Below are 20657 nucleotides of genomic sequence, written 5' to 3' on the forward strand. Positions count from 1 at the left end.
ATATACACACACATATATGTATATACATACACACACACACACGCACACATACGTGTGTGTGTATACGCGCACTGCTCATCTTTTGCCCGTTCTCTTTTACACCCCTCCATTGCATGAATTCAGTTTGTCACTTGTTATCTAATCCTGCCAACATTTGTCTGTTTCACTTGGCACAGTATCAGAGCTGACCGTTGCGGGCGAAGTTTGCGATGGCCAAAGCCCCGGCGAGCTGCAGCTGGTGGTTGTGGGATGGGATCCAGGACAGGACCCTCTGGAAGACACTGCCTTTTCCTCCCTCAAACAGCTTCTGCATGGACTCATCTGCACAGAGACGGAGGACAGCTTACAGCTGCTGCCTGCATGCTGAGTCACTGCAGTGTTGCTTACAAGATGGGTTAAATTCAGGTTTAACAGAAATTAATGAAATGTCTAAAGCTAAAGAAAAGTGCAGAGGGAGCAGAAAGAGGATGCAGAATGTATATTTACATCTCACTGTGCATGGGTCTGTTGTACAGTTATGACATATTTATATAAAAGGATATGAATTATATAACAGGGAAGTCATCCCAGCATGGCTCTGATGAACATGGACTTCATCATACATTACCATTACATTACATTTACATTACATCCCTTACATAGGGACATAGGTAAAGCTGATGCAGGGTTTCCACCAGTGTATAACAGGCCTGGCGGCCCGCCATCCTTTACTAGCGCCACTGCCAGGCTAAGCCTTTCTTGTTTATGTTTTTAGGAAAATAATTAAAAAAAAATTTTTTTTAAAGTTTTTTTTTTTTTCCTTTTTTAAGCCGGATTGCAAGCATCTCTATTGCTCTCAGCGCTTCACTGGCGGAGCAGATTTATTCCTAAAAGATATGTTTATAGAAGATGGGTTTATAGTTTATGCATTCAAAGCCGGACCAATCACACCGCTGGCGCCTCTGCGCGTTGCCTCGCGCGCCCCAGAAGCTGGATTAAGTTTACCTCAGTGCGGATCCCGCGCGCCTCCTGTCACTCAAACTGGACGCAGGCTGACCTGTATGGATATTTACATCAACCCCCTGTGAGGAATTATGATTCTTTCCAGAGTTTTTGATCAAGGTAGGACTGTAAACACCACTCTGGTTAGCTCTGCTTGCGCAGCTCTACGTGAACTGCAGGAATAACTTGTAGTCGCGCTTTCAAAGGTGCATTGAGCAAGCGGTGAGAATAATTTATATTTGTGAACAAAGAATTTTGTGCAGCTTTTCCATCTCAACACGCTGCCCAGCGGCTGGCTCTGCTTGCTCTGATAAAGTTTATCTATGCGGTCCAAGGCTGTATGAGGCCTTGAGCAGAATTTGATCTAGGGGCCCCTTTTGTTGCTAAAAACATCAGCACCTTTAACAGATGTGTTGGATTTATTCTGAGAGGGGGAGTAGTTTAATTGGCTAAGCTAAAAAGCATTCAGTTATAATTGCAGTTTACTAAATTGTATTTATGAACAAACAGAGCTCAAACCTAAAGATTAAACTCACAGCATCAAACTGTAGCTAGGGTAACAAAGCAATCTAACTATGAATATTGTTCTTTGAACTTTTACAAAGTAAACTTGCCAACTCCTTAAAATCTTACATTTAAATATTAAACAATTTAAAATATTCTAATTTATGTATGCTGAAATTGAATCAAATTTAGCAGCATTGATCATCTCAATAAACAAGTGTTACATTCATGCATCTGTGGTCTGTGTTAAAATATTAGCATTTATGGGGCCCCTGAAGCCCTGGGAGGCCTGACGGAGCTGCTGACTTAATTTGGATTAAACAAAAGTCCAAATAATTGATATTCATTTTAATTGTATATTTTGATTTGTTGTTTTTAATACTAGTTGTGGGTTAAAGTAGTGTTTCACTGGTGATGTTTTCTCGTAACGTATAATTACCGAGTTATATTTTTAAATTTCCTGTCACCTTAACATCTTTTTATTTTTTTTTTAAGAATACTTTATTTTGGGTTTTTAGTAATAATATCACAAGTATTAACTGACAGGACAAAAATGGTTCACACTAAAGCACCATTCAAACATTAAGTAAAATACATTTACAATAATATAACACAACAACCGAATAACAAGAAGGACTGAATAGGGGTGGGTAAGGCGGGGGAGGAGGGTTATCAATAAGGATGAAATAAAAATGTATATGAATCAGAAATAGGTTGAGAGACAGATGGTATCAGCATCGCTCATAGATCCTGTCGAGTCCGGCTCGATTACAGGATGATCAATCAATCCAATGTGCTGGTAGATTTTGCATATACCTTAAAAATGGTTGCCATATTTTATAAAAAGTCTTACTTCTATTCTGCATCCAATAGGTTATTTTTTCTAGGGTCACACAGCTGTTGAGCTCACAAAGCCATATTTAATTGGAAGGGGGGCCTCTGATTTCCATTTTGTTGTAATACATTTCTTAGCAACTGCCAAAAGGACTTCTTTAAGTTTCTTATCATAATTTGTCTTTAGATTGGAGTTCATAAAGTTCCCCAATAAACAAATTTCCGGGTCTATTGGAATCGTGATGCCATGAATGTCTGATAGCGTTTCGCAAACTCCCTTCCAAAAACCCTGCAGTTTAGAGCAATGCCAGGTGGCATGGAGGAACGTTCCTTCCTCCATGTCGCATCTAAAACAAAGAAGAGATATATTGGAGTTATATTTATGTAATTTTTGTGGTGTAACATATAACTAATGTAAAAAATTGAATTGAACTAGTCTAAATCGAGCATTCAGAGTAGAGGTGAGACCTTCTCTGCACAAATTATTCCATAATTGCCTTTCAATAGATATTCCCAAATCCTTTTCCCATTTGATTCTGGAACTATCCATACCAGTTCTACTTAAAGTTGACATGAGTGCTGTATACACCCTCGAGATGATTTTACATAATGGCTGATTGCCATGACACATTTCCTCAACGGGAGACGTGGACGGTAATTTCCAACTTCCTTTCTGATTAGTTCTTATGAAGTCGCGAAGTTGGAGATAGCCAAGGAAATCTTTGTTAATTTAAACTTATCTTTTAACTGCTCTAGTGACATAAATACTTCCTTTTTGTAGCAGTGCTCTAATTGACAAATTCCCTTCTCCTGCCAGGATCTAAAGTTACCAGACTGAAAAATCTTTGGTAGCAGTCCATTTCCCCATAACGGGGTTTTAGGAGAGAGAAAGCCTTCTACATTAAACAGTCCACAAATGTTATACCAAATTTGGATTGACTGTATTATTAAAGGGTTATCAGTTACATTTTTAATAGTTTTATTATCCCACTTATAAAGAAAATTTATTGGCATCTCTTCTTTTATCTCCGTTTCAATTTTGAGCCATGAAGGAGGAGTCTGCAAATCAAACATCTGTTCCAAGAACTGGGATTCCTTTGGGGGGGGTTTGCTCAAAGGTAAACTTTACACCTTATATGCACAACAATAAAAGTTTAAACTTTGAGCAACTTGGTATAACTGTATTGTGTAACATTAAATCATGCTTGGCTGCAACAGTATCGATGGCAGCTCTCCTTCTATTTAGTGTTTGTTATCTTTTGGGGCAGCTCCTCTCTTGCTACTGCTAGCTTCACCGCATCAGTTCAGCGTTACACCGGCTGATGATGGTGCTGTGATTCACTTTGTCTGGTATTTTTGTACAAATGTTTTGGCAGTAATGTGATCATGTCAAAGCAGCAACTTATATTAAAAAGTGTTTTATTTCCGTTTGAAGGCTGCACACTTCCATGGAAGGACAACAGAAAATCGATCTTATAAACATGCAATTACTAAAATCACGATACCCTCACTGTGTATCCCTCTGAAAAATGAACCAATTTAAATAAAGAAATCCCTCCATGGGTGATACCACGATAGAGGTTGTTCATTTTATAGCGTTAACACCGGAGCTGTAAGTGGTCCGGTATGAAACAGGTGTGATAGAACAACACAGCACTTTTAAATTTTAATAATCGGAATACCGCAATTGTTTCTGTTGTTTTTAAAAGGTTTATGTCAGTCTGCCTTTTCCCCATCGATACGTTTCCCGAACGCTGCACACCAGAGGGAGTGAAAAAAAAAAAAAAACGATTCACACATTCCGCAAAACTCTGAAGCAGGAGAAGCGGGACATAAAACGGAGCAACGAACTAGATGTGAATTATGGCATAAAAACAGAGAATCCGACGCTGAACAGTGAAAAATCAACACATGGTGTGAAACATGACGATTAGGCGGCGCAGCAGGTGATGAGTGAAGATTACTGATGGTCAATAAACGATAAAATAAATCTAACAACAGGAAAGAGACTAAAGTGGACATAGCAATAAACCAAGAGAGCATAATAATAATCAAAGGAAACTAAATGGAAACGAATGAAGAACAAAATGCAAGAACAAACTAAGAAACTAAAGTAAATACAGAGGAATAAACTGGTATGGCAAGTCATTTTGAGCAATACTTAATACAGAGGACTGTATGGCAAGAATAAACACACTATTTCCAGATAAAAGGTAAAAATAATATTGTTGAACTGCCATGGGTTTGTTGAGACCATATCTAGTACTGAGAATAAATATATCTTACCGACCATAACAGTAAATAATTTATCACTTATTTATGTTTTTAATTAGATTTGATATATTTATTTCTTCAATATTATTTTTCATGTCAGTGTTAATGTCATGAGGCTGATGACTCCATGACACTTTCAGTTTGACTCATTAGGATTTGATTAAGAACCAGATTTGTTCTTTGTAATTTCTGTCCAGTATCATCATATAAAGATATAATCCATGTTTCTGTCTCATATTTGTATGGCATTAAAAGGATCTGGAACTGTTGTTTTTCCACTGAAAGCTCTGGTTTGCACAATAAATGCCATGTGGGTGAAATTTTATGGATGATACTCTGATGTCCCATTCTCCTGAAGGCAGCACACCACCAACAGAAACACTGAAGAGAAGAAGAGTTATGATTAATGTAGTTACAGTGTATCCATGTTTTAATGTTGCAGAGCACTGTCATTTTGCAAATAGATCAAAGTTTAAACTGGCATGTTGTTCATCTTTTATCTGCTCATTTTGTGTAATGTTTAACAAATTGAAAATGTCACAGAACAAGAATATTTTTTCCACTCTGATTGGCTGATGTTAGGCCTACCAATTTTAAGTTGAATGTCCACTCATTGCATTTTTCGTAGACAGCTGTGAAAATAATTTCTACTCACATTGTTTTTTTGTTCTCTGGGAAATTATTTTTGATGATAATTACAGAAACAAGCATAAAAATCAAAACATCTACAATAGTGATAGTAATAATAATAATAAAATAATAAAATAATAGTCAGTGCAAAGTAGCCTACAAATTCTTTGGTGGGGCGGTGAGGGACCTGGATAAAGGCTAGGGGGGCACTGGCCCGAAAAAGGTTGAGAAACACTGTGTTATGTCATGTTTATGACAGTGTCATGTCAGTCTTATGCACACCCCTTCAAATAAAGTGTTACCGTATTAGGTTAAACAATCGTCTCAAATTATTACAGGAAAATCTATTTAGAATAAACCCTGTTTGATCGGGGTTGACCAGTAAGAGTAGATACCTTTCCAATCGTTTTGCTATCATTTTTGTAACTAATTTATAATCTGTATAGAGGAGTGAGATTGGTCTATAAGAAGAACATTTTAGAGGATCTTTCCCTTTTTTATAGTTTACTGTTATAACAGCTTGAGCGAAAGAGTCTGGAAAATCCCCTTCTCCTCGACCTTGCTCGAGAACATCCATCAAAAGTCGTACTAGAAGGTCTTGGAATTCTTTATAAAACTCGGATGGAAAACCATCCTCACCAGGGAATTTATTTCCCAGAAGTGACTTAACATAGAGTAATTCCGCCCTAAGAAAGGGTTTGTCCAAGTTATCCATACCCTCCTAAATCAATGGAGGATAAAAAGAACTTGATTTCATCTAAATCCCCCTGAAATTGTGATGTGTAAATATCCGAATAGTACTTTTTAAAGGCCCCATTGATTTCTCCGGGATTATACGTTATAACTTTTTGGGGGTTTTCAATCACCTTAACATCTTTTAATACTAGAGGTGTGCCGATCGATCGGCCACCGATCATAATCTCTTGTTGCCGATCACACAAACCGATCACCTGCTTCTCATTTCGCAACCTGCCTGTGCACTGTGCAGCTGGTCTCCTCTTTCCTTCACACTGCGCAAACGCGCAGCAACAAATCCTAAGCGTGTGAATCTATAACGCACTGAGTGAATGGGGAAGTTTGCGTGTTTGAGCTTACGTCTTACATCTTTGAGCTGTGATGTAAGACGCTGGTTCTGTTCTTGCTGTTGAACCGCTGCTACACGCTACAGATAGTAATATTTCACAGACGGAGCGCCGCTTCTCCACCTGGTAGTGACTCTCACACCAAACCTGTTTAAAGCTGCAGCATCTAACTTAAAAAAATAAATTTTACATATGTATTAAAACTTTCGCTAACATGACACAAATAATCTCTGAAAAAATAATCGATCTCCTCTGCCTCCTCACTGTTCTGCATAATTACTCCGCTCAGTCAGAAACTGCCAGTCAGAGCTAGCAGTAATTAGCTAGCCGCCATGCTATCAGGAAGTTTTCATTCAGTAACTCNCTGATCATAATCTCTTGTTGCCGATCACACAAACCGATCACCTGCTTCTCATTTCGCAGCCTGCCTGTGCAGCTGGTCTCCTCTTTCCTTCGCACTGCGCAAACGCGCAGCAACAAATCCTAAGCGTGTGGATCTATAACGCACTGAGTGAATGGGGAAGTTTGTGTGTTGCGGTGGAAAATTGAAGCACGTCAAAATGCATCAACACGACGAATCTAATATGGCATAAAAACAAAGCCATACTTGACGGAGTTTGGCTACATTGAGGCTCCCTGCAGTAAAAAAGAGATATGGAGGATCAGATAGCAGGTAAAGCAGCGCACAGCTATACTCAGCCGGATTAGCATGACGGTCAGAAAGCTAAACAAATAACCCGCGAAATTATTTAAGTCTTTGAGCTGCGATGTAAGACGCTGGTTCTGTTCTTGCTGTTGAACCGCTGCTACACGCTACAGGTAGTAATATTTCAGACGGAGCGCCGCTTCTGCTCCACCTGGTAGTGACTCTCACACCGAACCTGTTTAAAGCTGCAGCATCTAACTTAAAAAAATTTATTTTACATATGTATTAAAACTTTCGCTAACATGACACAAATAATCTCTGAAAAAATAATCGATCTCCTCTGCCTCCTCACTGTCCTGCATAATTGCTCCGCTCAGTCAGAAACAGCCAATCAGAACTAGCAGTAATCAGCTAGCCGCCATGCTATCAGGAAGTTTTCATTCAGTAACTCAGGATTGTTTATTGTAATGGAACCTGTATTTGCCTTTGAATGTAAAATTTTATACTTGAATTTTTTGGCAATGTTGAGAGGCTTTATTTTGACTCTTTGCATTATTTAGCCTCTTCAGAGCCTTCATATGTTTTGAGTCTGTTAAAGATAGTATTACCGATAGCAGTACAATTTGCACAATGCCTGTTATGTTTTTTTCTTGGAAAAAGTTATTAAAAACAAGTTTTTGTCTAAATTAAGGTGAATTCATGGTTCCTTTTCCACATAATGTAACCAGTAGTGCTTATGATTAAAAAAATAATAATTATGTGATTGGTATCGGTGATCGGCCGTGACTGGCCCTCATGGGTGATCGGAATCGGCAGGAGAAAACCTGATCGGCACATCTCTATACAAAAACACGGTGGACTGTCTCAGCACCCCGACCACCAGGCTTAGCAAGTTTTCTGGGGGAAACCCTGTGATGGAAACCTCCATCCATACATACAAAATGAGACAGAGTTCCAAGGCACTGTACGTATTGATGTACCCTGAGCAGAACTTACCCCCGAGGAGCAGAAGGACCATGAGGTCTGAGGCAGTCTTGAGCTGGGCAATGTCTTCCTCCCGCTCACCGTCCACAGTCTGAGCCACCACCTCCAGGAGACACTCCACTAGGCCTGCCTCCACCAGCTGCAGTTTTATAACATCTAGGCAGAGGAGAAGGACAACGAAATGGAACAACTGCACCAGACTGCATTAATGTAGATTTTTAAACAATACAAGTAGTCCACAATCCCCAGATTAAAAATTAATCATAAACCTTTTTAATAGGCCAAATCTATTGAAAGCTCAAAATATTTTACAATAATCATAATTGTAATTTTACTACAGGAAAAACTCAAGAAAAACATTTAGAGCATCAATAAAATACAGCAGTATCAGAACAGAGACCTCTCTGGGGGTTATACTAATTACACTATTTAATCTGGTGGTCATGGTAACTAATCCCTGGATGCTCCTACAGTTAACATAAGAACAACGGACATATAATGAAGTAAGTAGACACGTGAATTTTTATTATTTTTTTTACCTCTAACAATATTGGAAAAACAATCATGAATAAATCTGCTTTTCTTGGTTAAGGTTAGTAACTAAAGGAACTGATCAACCCTGAAACAGAAGCTAATTCATGCTATCTTAAGGTGGTAATAATGCTGAAGAAAGGTAATGATCGGTGAATGTATATCAAATTGGATGGACTAAAAACCAATCTTTTTGCCAATCATCAAACCTCCCCATAGATAAACGCCAACCGTCTGCACTGATTGAGTTCAGAAATGTTTTGCATCAGTGAGATGTTTAAGAATGAATGCAGAGGAAGCAAAAATGGTGTTAGAAGTTTCTGGAGAGGAAACTGAGGCATGTCAGCTGATGACTGCAACAGCCACATCATGGAGATTTCAGCATATAACGGGAAGCTTTGGGTTGTTTTACTATCAGAAAAAACCTTTATTTTATTTTACAATTAACTTATTTGTCAAGCCTGGGGAATTTACCCAGATAGAAAAATGCTATTATCAGTGGTGGGAACTACAAAGTTAGTTGTGCTAACCCTACAGCACTAATTATAAACGTTAGTAACACTAAATTGCTACACCAACATAATATTTATCAGAAGCTCATGCAAAAGCTGATAAACCAACACACTATTTAGCAGAAGCTAATGCTAAACGCAAACTCCAATTCAAATCCTATTTTGTAGGAATGCATGAAATATACGGAATATGGTAGAAACTAGGGCTGTTGTCAGCGAATATTTTTTTTTTTTTTTACCAAAATATTTTTATTGAGATTTTCCACTTTGGAAATACAATCATGTAACTTATCTGAACAAGTTTTCTTTGTAGTTATTACATGCCAGTAATTATTCTTTCTCATATTAGAGAAATGAAAAACAAAGAAAGAAAGAAGAAAAAAACTAGACATAGAAACAAAAACAGCTTCTCAAAAACAGGGTATTCAAGCAAATTACAATCAGGTTAGATATAACTGTATGCATCTATTCAGCATGTCACGCTGCAGGTTCCCTCAAATCAAAACTCAAACAAACCCTCTGACAAAGCTAAGTCTTTAAGAAAATTAATGAAAGGACCCAAAATCTTTTCAAAAAGATACTGATACTGTGCATTAGCTTTCTGCATTTCAGCTCGAAGATAGTAATCCGTTAGTTTATGCTGTTTTGCTTTTTCACTTACTTTTTGGGACGCTTTTGCCGCTTTAGGCATTATTCCGACCACCCGCGCTCACTAGCCGCTTAGTTCATTTTGAAAGGAAGAGATTTTAAAGAAATTCTTTGACAAGAACAGCAAAGCGGTGAAAACGTGTCCTTTCACATGGCTGCCATAATCGGAAGTACAAACGAATATTTTAGTAATCGAGTAATCTATTGATTATTCTTACGATTAATCGGGTATTCGGATTAAAAAAGGACAAGATAAAACATTGGTAAATCTAACATAACAGCAGTATTACTATCACATATCAATATCAGTCCAATTTTTCACATTTGAGCTTCCCTAACAATTACTTTTCTGTAGTTTAGAAAGTTAACTTGTAACAATAATAGCTCACTTTCTAAGTTAACCTGAAGAAAAGTCATACAAAAATCTGAAATTATATTCAATGTAATAATAAAGAGGCAGGCTCTTTATTATGCTCACAAATAGCCTGTCTATTTATTTAAAAAATGTCTATACTCCAGCTTTTGGTTTATGTATTTCTGTCAGTTTAATAGATTAACTCTCACCTTGCCCAACCATTTATATCGTTTGTGTTTAGAGTTGCCACCTGTCCCTTAAAATATGGAATTGTCCCGTATTTGGCTTTAAATGTTGCGTCCCGTATCGGCTCGATACGGGATGCGATTTGTTCCATATTTCTATAAATGTCCAATAAACACGCCTATCACACACATATCAAGACTAATTGGAATAATGACCAAAATAAAACACAGAATATATTAAAGTCAGCTAAACTGTCATGGCGGGATGTAAATAGGATCCCCAAGAAAGCTACGGACAGATGCTGTTGTAGTTGCCTAGAGACGGTCACTACATACCTATCAATCCAGGTCTTTTTAAAACGTCCTCAACCCGGTACTCCACCGTCCTCAGAACCAAAACCTCTCGTATAGATACAAACATGAGAGGAAAGACTCAAATCCCAGGCTGAACATGTTAGTGAGGATGAATACACTCCAGGAGCGATTCTAGGATCTTACCTTAAGGGGTGCTTAGCCCCCAACAGGGCTAAGACCCAAATGAAGATATTCGTTGGTGTATTTTTCTAAATTTCACTGCATATTTACATACATTCACAAATGAAATTAAATAGTTTTGTCCAACTAAAACTGTTAAGAACTATATACAGCTCTGGAAAAAATGAAGAGCCCCTTGCACTGAACCCCATTGAAAACCTCCTGGTTATTCCACCAAATATTGATGTCTGAACTCTTCCCGAGTTAAAACCTTAGTTTAGTTGTTTCTAAATGAATGTAAACTTGTGTTTTTTTTGTTGGTTTTGCATTATTTGAGGTCTAAAAGCATTGCATCTTTTTTGTTAATTTGACCATTTCTCATTTTCTGAAAATAAATACTAAATTTTTGCTTGGAATTTCAGAGACATGTCAGTAGTTCAACAATGTTCATTTTACTTAAACATGTACCTATAAAGAGTAAAATCAGAGAACTGATCATTTTTTCCAGAGCTGTAAATATGTGAAACAGAATCAGACTACATAATACCTGTGAACATCTGCTAACATTAATGAGACGCAAGCAGCTGTGGAGTTACACAGTCCTAGTGGGGTCTGCTGCCCCGGAAATTAAAATAAAATCTACTCAAAACTATGCATTTCATTTGAAGAACATTTTATTAATTGCATACAATTAATAAACCTAAAACCAGTTTATTATCAAGGTAGAAGTTCAGGTTAATGACTAGTTCTCCATTTGTCATTAACCTGGAATTTATTTGAAAATCGTATGTAGAAATTGCATCAACCTGATTTTTATCTGAACGTTATGTGGCTGTTGGCCTTTTTTCTTTAAACAAGAATGTACGTCCATCTATGGAAAAGTAGAAATTATGAGTCAGGGTTTTAATATTTCAGTTCACAGTTCATGAAGTGAGTCTATCATAGTTTCAGTACCAAACACCTTTCTGTTCACAAAGAAACAGCTTGACATTCTGTACTGTTCTTTAGTTTTACCTTATTTAAGTGACTCCAGAGAGGTTAATAACAAAACAACACAACAGTCACTAATCAAACTTCAAAACAAAGGAACAAGAGGTCCTTAGCCTTTAACAAGGCTAAAGACCAGGATCAGACTAACCCATTATTGATCCAAATATTTTGAACACATACATTTTGTACTGAACAACTAAAAAGTAATCTTCAAATAAATAAAGCCTATGCTGTACACAATTTCCATTCATAAATATAACAAAAATAATTCTAAATTAAATACTACATTGCCACTTAAAATTGCCCATTGGAAAAAATCACTAAGCATAATATTTTGGATTACAAATTGTCATCTGAATAAAGCTGCTGATGATGCAAGTCTGGCCCCTCATATCTGGTTAAAAATATATATTCATAATGGTCTTACTTACTACACCAAACTTACCAGCAATATTTCATCATTTGATATGTTAAGTGAGGCAAAGAGCCACTTGTGTCTACAGAGATTCAGGTTGCAGATCCTGATCTAGCAAATGGAAAATGTGATCCTATCTCAATACAGCAGCTAAGAGTATAATTTTTAATTAATTGTTAAAGTAAAATTGTGAAGGTAAAAAAAAAAATCTACCACTAAATGTTAACAAAATATATTTAGTATAATTACCCCATTAGCCCCCGTCTAGAACCGCCCCTAGGCTTTCAGGTCTGTCTGGTGTATTTTTGCTTAGCATGTTTTTTTCTTCATTGATAAGAAGTCAGATTATCCAAACTGGTAAACCACATTAATAAAATAATAGAGAAATAATGCATAAAATGACCAATGAACCCCGAATTCTTAAAATATATCAACATTTCTGAATAAAACATACAGAAACAACAAACGTTTTTACTGTAGGAAATATTTATGTATGTACTATTAATCTATTAGCATGATTTGTTCTTTAAATGGGCATTTATATTATTTTGGCTAATGCTATTATATATTAAATCATCCAAACACAACATCCTAAGCAAATAATCAAACCACAACAGTCTACTAAAAGCTCAAGAAGAATCCGAATCAATAATAAAATGTTCTGTACCATATCAGCCTAAGGAGATGATTGAGGGATGAAGAGACGCTGGTGTCTAGCTCTTTAGTTCTGACGGGTCTGCTGTGTTCTTCTCCTGATCCATTTCTGTCCCATATCATACAGCAACACAGTGTGCCACGACGGACACTTCATCGATAGATACACTATCCATCTTCACTGACATTGTTCAGCCTGGGATGTGCGTCTTTTCACTCACGTCTGTATTTCTCCAAGAGTTTTTGCTTGTAAGGACGGTGGAGTATCGGGTGGTAATTTAAAAAGACCCGGGTTGATGGCGCAGCTGTGTAGTGTCCGTATCTAGGCAACCGCGGTCCATAGCGTCTGCATAGTGTTCTGGGGGTTCTTTAGCTCCCACCACGAGAATTTATCTGACCTTAATATATCCTATGTTTTATTTTGGTCATTATAGTGCTGATATGTGTGTGACAGGCATGTCTATCAGACGGCTATGTCCAATAGACATAACCGTCTGTATCAATACGGGACGTGGCATTTAATGGTATTTTATGGAGGGGGTGGGAATCTTATTCAGGGGTGCTGAGGTACAGTTTTAGGGGCGCATAAGCACCCCTAAAACTGAGCTAGATACGCCACTGATACAGTCCATTTAAACAAATGTGTTCATCCTGGCGCGGTGTGCAGTGCTGCATGATGTCAGACAGAATGGATCAGGAGAGGAGCTGTAGACCCGTTAGAACCCAAAGAACCAGACACCAGAGTCTCTTCATCCCTCAATCAACTCCTGAGGCTGATATGGTAAAGAACATTTTTTTTATTGATTAAGTTTCTTATTGTCATTTAAGTCGACTGTTATGATTTGATTATTAAATAATCAATTATTTCGTTATTTAATGTATAGTCGTATCAGCCGAAAGTACAAATGGCCATTTAAAGAACAAATCATACTAAGAGATTAATACTAATTACATAAATATTTCCTACTTTAAAAGGTTTGTTAGAGCTTTCTGTTTGCTTTATTAAGAAATGTTGACATCTTCTATTAATTTACTGTTCAGTGGTCATATAATGTATTATTAATGTCAGACATAGACCTGCTGCCGGAGCGGTTCTAGATGGGGGCCAAAATGGGTATAGAAGGAATGATGCTAAATAAATCTCTTTAATATTCAGAGGTGGATTTTTTTAACCTTCACAATTTTATTTTAACAATGGATTTAAAATCATAGTGCTGCACTTTTAGCTGCTGTATCAAAATAGGATCACACTTTCCATCTGCCAGGGATCTGCAACTTGGATCTCTGGAGACACAAGTGGCTCTTTGGCTCACTTGATATATCAAATGATGAAATATTGCTCTGTTTTTTTTTTCTTTGTTCTTTTTGTTTCATTCTTTTTTAATTGTCCCCATGAAAAAACACTGACAACACTGGCCCCCATGGTAAATTTGATCTAGAACCAGCCTCCAAACCTGACTCATTTGTATAAATATTTTAGTAATACTCTTCATATTTATATCTATACCAGAATTTTCACATAACTTTTATACTTTTGGAGCCCTGCCTGAGGACACATTTTGATTATTAAATTATGTGTTATGATCAGTTACTCAGTACTTGAGCAGTTTACCAAATACATTTTACACTTGCTTAATTAAACATGTTTAAGGTGTGCTACTCTTATCTGTACAATTTTGGGGTACTCTATGCATAAACGATTGCTCTATGGATCACATTTTAAAAACAAAAAACACTACCATAAAATATTGTCTATCACTGCAGCGGCCATCCCACCCCATGAGAATAGGGCGACGTGCCGTGGTGGGCGTCCCTTATTTTAATTTCTGAAAGGTGGCAACCCTATTTGTATTTATGTTAGCAACAGGATTTGACACCTTTGTTCGTCACACACAGAAACGCATATACCAGGTATGTAACATCACAATGCGCTTTGGCACCCATTTGTTGCGACTGGGATGATATGAAATTTATTTTCCGGCATTTTCAGGTTACGCATCTAAAGCACAGCCGCCCGCAGGGTTCGGTCTATCTCCTCACCTGTATAAATAGTCCCGCCATGCTCGTTTCTGCCGTTCGCTCTGAACCAGCAGCTCCGGGAGGAGAAAAGCTGCCATACACCAAGCATTGCTCTCATCATTTTAAGGATGTTTATTGGTCCCGAAAAACGACAAAAACCCAGACATAATCATGAATCAGTAAAATCCTCCCAGGCCGAACTTGAAAATTGGACATTATGCTGCTAACACTTAGCTTTCGTCAACTCAGGCGGAAGTGAGAGCTCTGCGGAATGCAAATAACGACCCGGCTGGAACACGGTGCGCTAAATAATAAAACATAAATTTAACAAGGCTTCGAGGCAGAACAATTTTCCACAAGGAATTTTAATAATCGAGGTACTCAAATCACTCGAGGAATCGTTTCAGCCCTAGTAGAAACAACAGAAATTTGGCCTATGATAGAGATCTGCAGTCTACCAGCTAACCACAGTAATGTTTGTTGTTGATGTAACCGGTTGACATCAAAAGAGAGAAAGCGGGAAGCAGCGCGGCTAAGAGCGGAAATGAAGGGCTAGTTAAAAAGGCAGGTTCAAAACCTTTGTGGGGGTGTGCAACAAATGCCTTCTGTTAATAGTCGGTGGATTTTTTTAACCTTCACAATTTTACTTTAACAATGAATTAAAAATTATAGTGTTGCACTTTTAGCTGCTGTATTGAGATAGGATCACACTTTCCATTTGCTAGATCATGGATCTGCAACCTCTAGACACAAGTGGCTCTTTGGCTCACTTAAACAAATGAAAAACTATTGCTCTGTTTTTCTTTAATTCTGTTTTAAGTGTCCCCCTGAAAAAACACAGACTACCCTGGCCCCCGTGGTAAACTTGGCCTAGTACCAGCCTACAAACCTAACTCCTTATTTGTATAAGTAAATAAACTAACTCATCTCTACAAACAATTTTTCTATGGATCACTTTAAAAAAAATAAAAAATAAAAACAGGGCCATAAAATAATGTCTATAACTGCAGCGGCCATCCAGCCCCATAAGAGTAGGAAGACACGGGCTGTAGTGGGTGTCCCTTATTTATTCATCCTTCCATCCTTCCTTCCTCCATCCATCCATCTTCTTCCGCCTTCTACTAAATATGTGATGTAGGAGAAAAAGATGGATCAAACACTCATGCTCCACTAAATCACCTACAGTCTGACCCATCCAGTGTGATCCGGTTTCATTATCCACACAACTGACTCTTGTTTGCTCCTGCAGAACTTAATGAACAGCACACAGTATGAAAAACAGAAGCAGGGGCAGACAGGTGCCTCTTAAGTACAGATAGGTAGAACGTTGTCGTGGAGACTGTTGGCGTGGGAACACTTGCTAAGATGAACTCTCTGCTGTTCAAACACGCTCTCAGACACGTTGGGAAAAAGCAGGAGGTGTCTGTGAGCTGTGCAGAGTTTGGGAAGCCTGACTCACACCGAGACGTGATTATTAGCTGTGCAGTAAGTGGTTCCTTTCTAAGACCAGGACAACACACTCTGGTTATTATATTAGAATGTGACTTTTTAGGATTTTCAACATAAACTCTGGAACTTTACCATTTTCAGCGAGCGGAGCCAGAACTTCAAAGATCATCTCCTTCTTCTCATGCTCTGTCTGTTTCTGGAAAAGATGCACCAGCTCATCAGCAATGTTGGTGGAAGCAAACTGCTCTTTGCTGGACTCTGAAAGTAGAAGAAGTGACAAGCAGCATTAGAAATGATGCTCCTCTCTGATCTGAACTCCTCTAACTGATGCTTTATACATATACAGAAAAAACTGAAATGATCTGTCCAGGTGACAATATTCTGACGTAATTCATCCAGAAATTCCTATTCTAGATTTGCTAATGAAATCAGAGTTTTACTAAGTCTTAAACTGGAATTTAAACTGGCAGTTATCTGCCAGTTTAAATTCCCTGTATTTTTAGTTGCAAACAATATTTAATCCTAGTCAACTATATTGAATATCAGTGCTTTTCCACATTAACATGCTATTACATCCATAAAAATCAAACAAACTTCAACACCGCCACCTAACACCATTCTCAATGCTATCACGCAGTTCCTGCAACTGTCCACTAGGCAGTTCATTTGTCAAATCTTCCAAATAGCTTCCAGTCCAGTTCAATGTGAGTCCAGCAGCATATCTTAAAAGTTTGGCCAAAACCTGACCTCCCAGAAAGGAGTCACTTTCTGTTTTGAGGCACAGGATTAGTGAGGACTACTTGTAGGGTTTGATATGTGTCATATGTGGTTATCAACAGTTAGTGGATAGTTTCAATCTTATGTCACAGACAGGGTGAAGCAGGGTAAGAGACCCAATAATCTTCAGTGTTTTCTCTGAGTGGGTGGGGCTTTAGTGAAGTCATTAACATACTCCGACAATGTTTGAAGCTGTGCTCCATGATGATGCACAAAAAATTTGGAGCAGATCAGGTATTGTATCAGGGAGATATAACTGCTGGAATAATCTAAGGGGCACCCTGGAGTCAAATTTCAATACACTATTGGTCTCTTTAGTGGCTAACAAAGGTCATACATACATATGCAGTTTGGTGCCAATCGGTGATTTAGAGCCAAATGTATGCAAACAGTGAAGGATTGAAATTTGCCATTCACTTACACTCACACTGTTCTGTTATCAGCCAGTGTTGAGAGATTTCATCATCAAGTTATTCTATGTTACTTGGCAAAATGTTTAAACCTATATGAATCGAAGAGTAAAAGTAAGACATCCAGCAGAAAACAAACAAAAACAAAACAAACAAAAAAAACAAAAAACAGGTGACTTTCTGATTGAATCGGGCAGGGCTAAAGTGATGTCACCACTTGACCATGTGAATGTGACAAGGGCTGGTCTGTAATGAGAAAGAGAAAGTCTGATGCAGCTGTGACCTTGTATGTGGAAGTTATTGCACCTTGGTGTTCATGAGGAATGGTCAGATTTTGAGGGTTGGCCACACCCACATGCTTTGATGTACAAAAAAGATTTTGATAACTTTTGATCTTCAATGCCTCGGCATTGTACTCAGTGATTCTGAAGTCTGCATGTCAAAAGCTATAGGGGGGTTTCCTCAGATACAATATGTTTAAAAAAGACACATTTTGATGCAAAATAATTGAATTACTGTTAGGTTTGGTCCAAGGCTCCAAGGGTGCGTTCACACTGCAGCCTGAAGTGACCCAATTCCGATTTTTTTGACGTAATGCGACCTGTATCCGATACGTATCCGATTCAAATACGACCTAACCAGTGACGTGCGGTGAGGTTCTTTGCTGGTGAGGCACTGACTTATGACTTAGACACCATGCATATTATTGGACCTACGGAAATTTCGCGTATGCATACAACGCTGGGGGGCAAAAAGACTAATCTTTTACATGTCATCCATAGACGCATTAACTCAGTGAAACTTAAAAATGTAGGTATTAATTTCGTGCTATGTATGATCCACAGCAAAGTGATCTGTATTTCGCCAAGCTACGCAGACTCGTTGCCATAGCAACTGACAAAAATGCCACTTCATGTTTTAAGATATAACACCAAAAAACATTCAAGAATTTTGCACACAGAACAGAACATTCAGTCTGTTCTTGTAGTACATTTTAGGCTTAATGTTTTATTAATAAATAATTGCTGTGGTAGATTAGCTACCGCTTCACCGCAGTGAAGTTAGTTTCAAGTTGGATATTCGATATTCGAGCTCCGGGGAGTAAGCGGCGTTTAACTCAAGGTTGATCCGATTTATGAACGCTAATGTCAGCCAGCGGTTCTCCACCGTTCCCGGCCCGAGCACAGAGGAGTAACCGAAGTTTAGCTGAAAGTTGATCCGATTTATGAATGCTACTGTCGGCCAGCGGTTCTCTACTGCTCCCGGCCGCAGCGCCCGAAGGTTCACTTAGGGACTATCAACAAATTACCGAACCAAACATTCCTGTCATTTATTAACATTTATTTAAATGTTAATAAATGCCTTGAATTGTAAACAACTAACTAATTGTCAGTGCTAATTCATGCTTTTACATGAGCCAAAATAGCATCTATAAAATTTTAAAGTCATATACAATATTTTCAATAATTTTAATATTAAATAATATAATGTTTTCTTCAATAGCTTCCAGGTCATTTGACCTAATGACTCAGAATCACTTTTAAATAATTATACTAGTCCCTATAGATGAGGCACAGACATTTGTTTTCCATTTTGAGCCATTTTCCATTTTTTATTAATTTTGTTCGTCAAAATTGAGGGCTTTTATTCAATAGCTTCCAGGTCATGTGACCTAATGACTCAATATCACTTTGAAATAATTCTACTAGTCCCTATAGATGAGGCACAGACATTTGTTTTCCATTTTGAGCCATTTTCCATTTTTTATTAATTTTTTTCGTCAAAATTGAGGGTTTTTATTCAATAGCTTCCAGGTCATGTGACCTGTTGACTCAAAATCACTTTAAAATAATTCTACTAGTCTGTATAGATGAGGTACAGTCATTTATATTCGATTTGAGTCCTTTTTATAATTTGTAGGTATTTTTATATTAGCTTCTAGGTCATCAATCAATCAATCCAATTTTATTTGTACAGCACATTTCAGCAGCAAGGCATTTCAAAGTGCTTGACATAATAAAAACATGAAAACACAGAGTCATGCAACATAGAATCAACAATCAAAACATTACATTAAGTTAAGAGCTGTCATTAAATTCGTAATTGATTACGTTTCAAATACAACTTAGGTGGGTTTTTAGTCGAGATTTAAAGGCACTCAGTGTTTCAGCTGTTTTACAGTTTTCTGGAAGCTTGTTCCAAATTTGTGGTGCATAGAAACTGAATGCTGCTTCTCCTCGTTTGGTTCGGGTTCTGGATGCAGAGCAGAACCAGAACCAGAAGACCTGAGGGGTCTGGAAGGTTGATACAACAGCAGATCCTTAATGTATTGTGGTACTAAACCATTCAGTGATTTATAAACTAACAACAGTGTTTTTCTATTCTATTCTATGAGCTACAGGGAGTCAGTGTAGGGACTTTACTACTGGTGTTATGTGATCTATGTTCCTGGTTTTAGTGAGAACGCGAGCAGGAGTTCTCACTAAACTTTCACCCAATTACTCGAAATCAGTGTAAAATTGTTTTAGTAGACTGGAGCAGTGAGGTATGCTCATTTTTAATTCATTTTGACCCATTTTATTATTTTTAGGCAATTTTATATTTAAAAAATATATTTCCTATTTTCTCTTCACCTCCATAGGATGCCACCTTATCGTGATGAAAGGGTTTGAGTGTTGAAGTGACTCTAGGAGTTATGCTGTCAGGGGTTTTATACCCCTTTTAGGGTCACCCAATGCTAGAGGTGATGAACCAGACAAAAAGCAGCCCAAAGACCCTTTATGAAGAGCACAATCACTGGATACAGTGTCCCCTCACCTGGATGCAGGTCACCAGGGCACCACCCTGGAGCCGGGCCTGGAGTTGGTGCTCCATGGCAAGCATCTGGTGCTTGCCAAAACACATGGAGTCTGGCCAGGCTCAGACCAAAGTGGATTCACCTTCCCATGGGCTCACCAACTGTGGGCCAAAAGGGCTGGGTGCAATGTGGGATGTTAGAAGGCTGAGGGAGGGGACCTTGGCCATCTGACCCTGGGCGATAGACTTTTTATCAGTCCAGTTTGTGGACTGTTGCATGACATAAACAAGTGTTGGTGTTGTGTCTTAAATGGAGCACTAGGTACTTATTGAAGCACACTTATTTTACACCAGGATCTTAACATTGATCCTGCAGTGATTTTTACATAGGTCTATAAAAAAATTTTTATTGGCATGAAGGTCACCTCTCTGGTGGGAGCCTGAGCTGGTGTGTGAGGTTGAGAAGTTCTAACTAGAAATAGTTAGAACTTCTCATCGCATGACCCC

The 20657-nt window shown here is 38.0% G+C and overlaps 1 protein-coding gene and 2 long non-coding RNA genes across 5 annotated transcripts in view; 1 reads left to right on the plus strand and 2 right to left on the minus strand.

Moving 5' to 3' along the window:
* LOC107838474 (uncharacterized) overlaps positions 1-7494 on the plus strand; it is a 22757-nt gene extending 15263 nt beyond the window's left edge. Inside the window, exons 2-3 of the long non-coding RNA XR_001664542.1 lie at positions 1102-1109; positions 7483-7494. This is a non-coding gene — a long non-coding RNA (uncharacterized LOC107838474). The remainder of the gene's footprint in view (positions 1-1101; positions 1110-7482) is intronic.
* Positions 1-20657, minus strand: part of rap1gds1 (RAP1, GTP-GDP dissociation stimulator 1) — a 41677-nt gene that overhangs the window by 12520 nt on the left and 8500 nt on the right. For 2 of the 3 annotated variants that reach the window (XM_016680910.1, XM_016680908.1), the window contains exons 3-5: positions 16300-16425; positions 7948-8091; positions 190-321 (exon numbers count right to left, since the gene is read on the minus strand). In XM_016680910.1, the coding sequence (XP_016536396.1) occupies positions 190-321; positions 7948-8091; positions 16300-16425 (402 nt within the window). The remainder of the gene's footprint in view (positions 1-189; positions 322-7947; positions 8092-16299; positions 16426-20657) is intronic. The other variant, XM_016680909.1, reaches the window with a different exon arrangement.
* Positions 1806-7813, minus strand: LOC107838473 (uncharacterized). Its single transcript, XR_001664541.1, has 3 exons — positions 7797-7813; positions 6090-6106; positions 1806-1952 (listed from the first exon to the last, which is right to left on the minus strand). It is a non-coding gene; the product is annotated as an uncharacterized LOC107838473 (long non-coding RNA).

Source organism: Poecilia formosa, unplaced genomic scaffold, assembly GCF_000485575.1.
Source record: "Poecilia formosa unplaced genomic scaffold, Poecilia_formosa-5.1.2 Scaffold262, whole genome shotgun sequence".
Taxonomy (NCBI): domain Eukaryota; kingdom Metazoa; phylum Chordata; class Actinopteri; order Cyprinodontiformes; family Poeciliidae; genus Poecilia; species Poecilia formosa.